We start from the raw sequence: 6,540 nt of genomic DNA, 5'->3' as shown, positions 1-6,540 counted from the left end.
ACCATGTCAAGACTCTTGTCGGGTGATGTAGCCAGTTGTGTGCGTTTTACATTTTAGAACCGCGCGGGAAAATGCGTGCGTCTGATTGGCTAGCGATGATGTCATTGACCTGTACAGCAGCGACCTGGTAACGCAGTTCGCCGGAAATTGGACTTTACAAAATGCTTCATATTTTCTTTAAAATATGGTATCATACCCCCAAGAAAGTTTACATGGCTACTTAGTTACCCCTTGATTATAGATAGTATCAAGACTTTTGTTTTCCTTGTGGCATTTCGCAGAAAATAGGGTCTTTTGAAATGGCATTTCGCACCTAGTGTATACTAGTACTAAGTACCTAACCAAGCTGAAGCGTTCGGAAGTCGCTGTTCGGCTCTCGGCAATCTTCGGGAGACTTCGGTATCTGTTCGTATGGTTCTTTGGAATCCTCATCAGTTTGTGACAGTTTGTGACCGTGTACAGTGTACGTATGATTGTCGGGAACCTTTCAACGGGCCGTGTTCACGGTATTATGTGTTATGTGACTGTAATGACAACGGGCTGAATGAGTAGACACAGTGTATGTTCTAACATACGCGAAACAATAATAAGGATTTTAATGGTTTACAAAACAATGTATTGTTAGATCTCAACAAAAACTCGGTGGCCTATCGCCTGTGATCTAACCTTGATATCTATTATACTTTTCTTGTGTTCTAACCTTGTCTCCGTTGTAAATTTCTTGACTGTGATCTAACCTTGTCTCTTGTAAATTCCTTGTGATCTAACCTTGGCTCTAATGAACATTTCTTAACTGTGGTCTAACCTTGTTTTTACTGTACTTTTTCCTGTGATCTAACCTTGATCTCTACTGTACTTTTCTTGTGATCCGAGATTGTCTCTACTGTACATTTCTTGACTGTGATCTAACCTTGTCTCTACTGAAGACCAGGATGTTCCTTGCAGCCAGGTCCCTGTGTATGAGCCTGTTGTCCTCCAGGTACTTCATCCCCTTGGCCACTTGTAGTGCAAACTCACACAGTGTGATGACAGGGAAGTTTGGTCTGAGTGAGGGTTCCTTCAAACACTCCAGGAGGGATCTCAGAGGGGCCAGTTCAGTTACCTATATGGACACAAGGTGAAACCATGCACATTAAACTATAAATTGTGTAAGAAAGCCTACTGTTTCTACAAATTAGGTTTGTGGCATTTCAGATTCCAACACCTCTAGACACTGACTGTGTATGGTACAGAGTTCTTACATGTCCGACAGCATACCAACATGAACAGACATACAACAACGGCAAGGTGGTGTTGTGGTTAACGCTGTTGACTAAAATGTTATGGATTAAAATCTGTTGCAGAACAAAATGTTGCGCCCTTAGATATACCTAGGAAAAGTTACTTGACATTTCCTCATTTGACTCGGGAAAACGTAACTAGCCTGAATCGGTTAGGGACATAAAGCAGGAGGCCCCATTTTTTAGGAAAGCCACACACCTTGAACATGTTAAAGATACCACCACACTTATCAAAAGAGTATGGGTCCATCCCATGTTAAAGATACCACCACACTTATGTAGTATGGGATGGGTCCGTCCCAGTTTGAGTGGTTCAAAGGTTATAGCCCAGTCAACCCAGCTTGTACATTGTACATGTACTTATTTTTCAGTACCTACCAACATGAAGGAGTTGTCATAGTCGAGCACCACCCCATACAGCCTGACCAGGGACTCGTGGTCCAGACTGTGCATGATGGATGCCTCTTTCAGGAAGTCTGACTGGCCGGCCTGGATCTGTTCTTTACTCAGGCACTTCAGAGCAACTTGAACCTGTGGGGAAAAACCTGGAAGTTACACTGCTGTGCTGATTGAAAAGCTCAGAAGGTTCTATTTTCAAAATTTTCTGTAGGAGCATGCCCCCTGACCCCCCTAGAAAGCTCGCAACTTTGGCAATCACTGGCCCCTTAGAAAGTAGGAAGAACCCCCCACCCCCCACCCAATATCCTGGCTACAGGCATGTCTCTATAAATAATACAACCCCAGTTCCAATTCCCATATACCAGTAGAACATACATATTTAAACATTGCCTGTAAAATATTGGTCATCCATATCTTTTTGACATAGACATCTTTAAGTGAGAAAAAAGAACTTCCTGAGCTAGCAAACTGAAGACCCTACTATCAATTATGACAGTCCTTACTCTTTCTCCAGCTTCGTTGGTCCATATTCCCTGCTGTACCACCCCAAACTCTCCTGTACCAATTTCCTTCTGTATACTGATGGCCTCAGCAGGGATGATGTACTTCCCTGCTTTAGCTGTGACATCCGCCTTAGGAGATGTGGGCATCTTATTTTTGTGGGACACTTCTCTCTTGGAATGGGTTCTCAGAATACTCTGCAGAAAAAATAAACACAAGAAATCTGAGATTCCAAGTAGTATGATGCGTGGTGATCACAACGACTGCCGACAATTTCACACATCACATTAACAATAACAGCAATACTAACAGTACACAAGAAAAAGATGGGTGATGTCACAATCATAAATACATAACGCAGGCTAAAAAATTAGCCTTCCTGAAAGTAGTGTTGAAAGCCACATTGCCCCGAAAGCTGTGACGTGACAGCTATGGGACTGGTGCGGTGAGGTGAAAGTAGTGTGGCATAGTCCTATTCATCAGCCCAGTAAATGGCAACAGTTGTTGTGTATATATGTACTAGTGACAAACAGGTCACTCTCACCCCTTAACATGCCTTAACATGCCTGCATGCAAGCTGGTTTTTATCTGGGCCCTTCTGAAAAATAACCCCCTCGGTTTTTCACATACATTTTCATAACAGTCCCTAACATTAGACGATCACACCACGGGCTACATGGGGGTGGTTCAATTATTCTATTTCAACACCTGAAAATACAGATACACATATAATAGAGTTCAACAGATCTCATACCCCAATGAAATGTTTAGTGATTTTAAAAACACTAATTTGAAGTGAAAAGGCTAATAATAGTTCTAGGTTACATAGGGAAGACAACAGCATGCCTAGCTCTAACTGTACATGCAAAACCAGAGTGTTGATGTGGTTAATCTGGCTATCTCCATATACAATGTACATACAGCAGAATACAAGTAAGATTTCTGATAAAGATATATGATATGATGGATATCATTCAATGACAGGGAACATGAAAGTCGTCCTTTCGATAAACATGTAGCAGGTTACAAGTGAGATTTCTGATAAAGATATAGTTCCATACACTCATACATGTATCACTTCTGCCTGTGAAGGAGATAAATAACTTTTTTTGCGGCCCACAACCCTGCTAAGGCCCACTTTATACACAGCTTTTCGCATCAGCGGGACTGCCGACAGTGGGAACGTTGTGTAAAGAGAATTCCTGACAGCGTAGTCCCACTGTCGGTACACTTTCTCCCGACAGCTCCGATGTCATCAGCTGACAGCTCAGCGGGAGTCCCTGACAACCTAAAAGTGCATATAAAGAGCTCGCGACAGCAGGAACAAATCTAGGTCAGGGGTTATATGCAAATTGCCGTATGTCCCCGAGAAGACTCGCTACATTTGTTGTTTGGCACTCGGATATTAGTTTGGGCTACAATGTAAATGGTTCATGCTGCTTTTTCTGTCTACGGGCCGTTCCAAGGGATACAGCAATATTGTGTGGTAATGACAATGAGTTTGTATCAGTCCATATAGCGCATTGTATGGGCCGTGGGCAATTAGCTAAGGGTAGAATACTAGCTGTAGATGATGTCTCTCGCTATTTGTGCGTCTAATATAAGTTCTATAAGTTACCCACAAAGTTTTAGGGTAACGTTGATCTGCAAACATGATCAGATCAGAAGGAAAGTTCGCAATCTGCGTCTTGTATACAGAAAGGCACGGGAAAACAACAGCCATAGTGGCAGGGGTCGACGGACTTGACGAGTTGGATGTGTTCATCGGGGACTTCTAGGCCATGTGTATAAAGACGTCCCGACAGCGGCATCCCGACAGCAGCGTCCCGACAGCGGCGTCCCGACAGCGGCGTCCCGACAGCGGGAAATATCAACATAACCAGCCTCTTCAACATTGTTCTCAAATTCACAAAACTTCTAAAATCTATCCTGGGGCTAGCCCTGGGGCTCACCGGAAGTAGGGCACTCTGGTCTTCCCAGAGACTTGCGACCTCAAATGTTATTTCTAACAAGCTCATGACAGACCACAATGAGGCCTGCCCAAAATAATGACAGTGCCATGCAAACAATCACCATCGCCATGGCAATGTATCTCTTCATTGTCAGTCAGACTTTTTTTCGCTAACAAAGTTATAAGGTAAAATTAGCCTGATCCAGTTTATCGCCAAAGCTAGATAGCAAATTAGCTTGCAGACAAGTTTAGAGAATCTGATCATGAAGCAGTTTCCCATGGTCACACTGGTAACCTGATACCAGTGGTCTAGAGGTCTCTGCCTTGGGCAACTTACTCTCATGTCCCGAATGAACGTACCGGTACGTTTATTTTTTTCGGCCCGAACGTCCACCCGGTACGTTCTTATTAGGGACGGTACGTTTATAAATTTTTGGAAAAAATTGTCAGTACCTGTATTCAGAAAGGCATTAAAAATTTAACAAATCTTAAACGTGAAGGCGTAAAAGTTTGACGCATACAACCCCCAGAAAATGTCATGTTCCGACAGTAACGTTCCTGCCGCAGGTCCACCCCACACAGTTTCAGACTCAAATAAATAACGCGCCCCTTCTAAGTACAACCGGTGCCAAAGTTAATATTCATTTCAGAGAAGAGTTGCATAAAGTAAAAAGAGATTTAGGCTGTGTACTAAGGAATTGTGTGGTAATTGCCACGGTTACGTAGCGGAAAACGTTTCATGTTCCGGCTTGCTTTCGTCGCCGGCTGCAGCTGGTCGCGCGCATGTTGCTGCGCTAGTATCGGCGGCTCCGACGGAAAATAATTCATCCCCGGAAGAAATGTTACGCATAAAAATAACAACTGTAACTGATTTTCCTTGTTTTATGAGTTTTTGAGGCCGCAAAATGTTCAAAACGGTTGAAATTTGTCAAAAAAACAGCGCGAAGCAAAGTGAGAAAACATGACTGACGCCCAAAACAAAAGCGGTCAAAGGTCAAGTTAGCATCCAAACGTACAAGATATTACTGCTAAAACGATACTTTAAACGCATGAAAAAAATTTTTTTTCCACAAAAAAAAAAACAGAAATACAAATTCAGGCATATTCTTAGAAGGTTAATTTTCGAACGTTAGCGTGATATTTTTCAAAATAATTGGTTTCTAGTTTCAGAATATAATTGTTTATAAGAATGGTTGCTATGGATGCTATGAAGTATGGGAGATACAATGTATTATTATAACTGTTATATATATATGTTAGAGATTATGATAATGCCTACCGCGGTTCGAGTGTCTCTCAATAATTATTTTTGAGTTTATATCACATTTTTGTTTGTTCAGCTGTGTCAATATGTGATTTTGTTTGGGAAATGTGATTGGGTTACGTACTTAAGTTAGGTTTAGTGTCAGTATTATATATATAAACACCTTTAGAATGCTCCAAGTTCCAGGTAGTAAATACGAGGGGTGATCCAAAAGTTCTCGGCCTCACCTAGAAAATAGAGGTCAAACGCGTATTCTTTGGTATAGCTGTATACTATGACGTCTTACATCAGTGCACACAAAAATGCAAATTTTTATATTCATTAATTAACACGTGACGCCCCGTGAAAATGGGGTGGGTGAGGGCAAAATCACAAAATGGCCGCAACAGAAGCGTGTGCTGTGATCAAGTATATCAATAAAAAGCTACATGTATGCCTCCTCAGGAAATCCATGAAGTCATGACCAAGACACTTGGTGATGACTCCCCTTCCTATTGAACTATAAAGAACTGGGTTGCTAGCTCTAAGCGCGTCAAGGAGAGCACAAAAGATGAACATAGTCAAAGTCGTTATTTCTTTTGGAAATGGTCGGAAAAAATTTTCTTGCATTCCTAACGTCCCTCTGAGGTGTTAGAAGTGCAAGAATTACGTTAGGATGCCACAAATCAGCACCATGGACAATCCAGTTGAGGCCATCCATCACATGGTAGTAAATGACAGATGTGAGACTGTCCAACATGTAGCAGGTTCTTTGGCCTGACTTGTGGTACAGTTAACAGTGTTTTGTAGTACATTTTGGGGATGAGCAAGCTGTCTGCATGATGGGTGCCTAGAATGTTGTCTGAACATCACAAGTTAAACAGGCTGAGCATTTCAAGGAACGAATTCAGTCCATCAAGGCAACTTACTCAAACGATTTGTCACCCAATATGAGACATGGGTTCACCACTTTCACCCCGAATCAAAACAGCAGAGCAAATAATTGATGAAGAATGGTTCCCAGCATCCCAAGCGAGTTTTACCCGTTGAAAAGGTTTTTGCCTCTGTTTTCTGGGACAGTGAGGGGGTAATCATTATTGACTACCTGCAAAAGGGTCAAACCATCAATGGGGTGTACTGTGCACCAGAATTGCGGCAGTTGAGGG

General features: G+C 42.2%; 1 protein-coding gene across 1 annotated transcript in view; it reads right to left on the bottom strand.

Annotated features, from left to right (window-relative positions):
* The window catches only part of LOC109469519 (ack-related non-receptor tyrosine kinase-like), a 69,638-nt gene that overhangs the window by 38,498 nt on the left and 24,600 nt on the right, over positions 1-6,540 (bottom strand). Inside the window, exons 3-5 of the mRNA XM_019768041.1 lie at positions 2,183-2,377; positions 1,659-1,811; positions 911-1,102 (exon numbers count right to left, since the gene is read on the bottom strand). Coding sequence (XP_019623600.1) covers positions 911-1,102; positions 1,659-1,811; positions 2,183-2,377 — 540 coding nt within the window. The remainder of the gene's footprint in view (positions 1-910; positions 1,103-1,658; positions 1,812-2,182; positions 2,378-6,540) is intronic.

This window comes from Branchiostoma belcheri, unplaced genomic scaffold (genome assembly GCF_001625305.1).
Source record: "Branchiostoma belcheri isolate BF01 breed outbred unplaced genomic scaffold, Haploidv18h27 scaffold206, whole genome shotgun sequence".
NCBI classification, from domain to species: domain Eukaryota; kingdom Metazoa; phylum Chordata; class Leptocardii; order Amphioxiformes; family Branchiostomatidae; genus Branchiostoma; species Branchiostoma belcheri.
The sequence above is the reverse complement of the archived record's forward strand: the minus strand, read 5'-3'. Positions and strand labels throughout refer to the sequence as shown.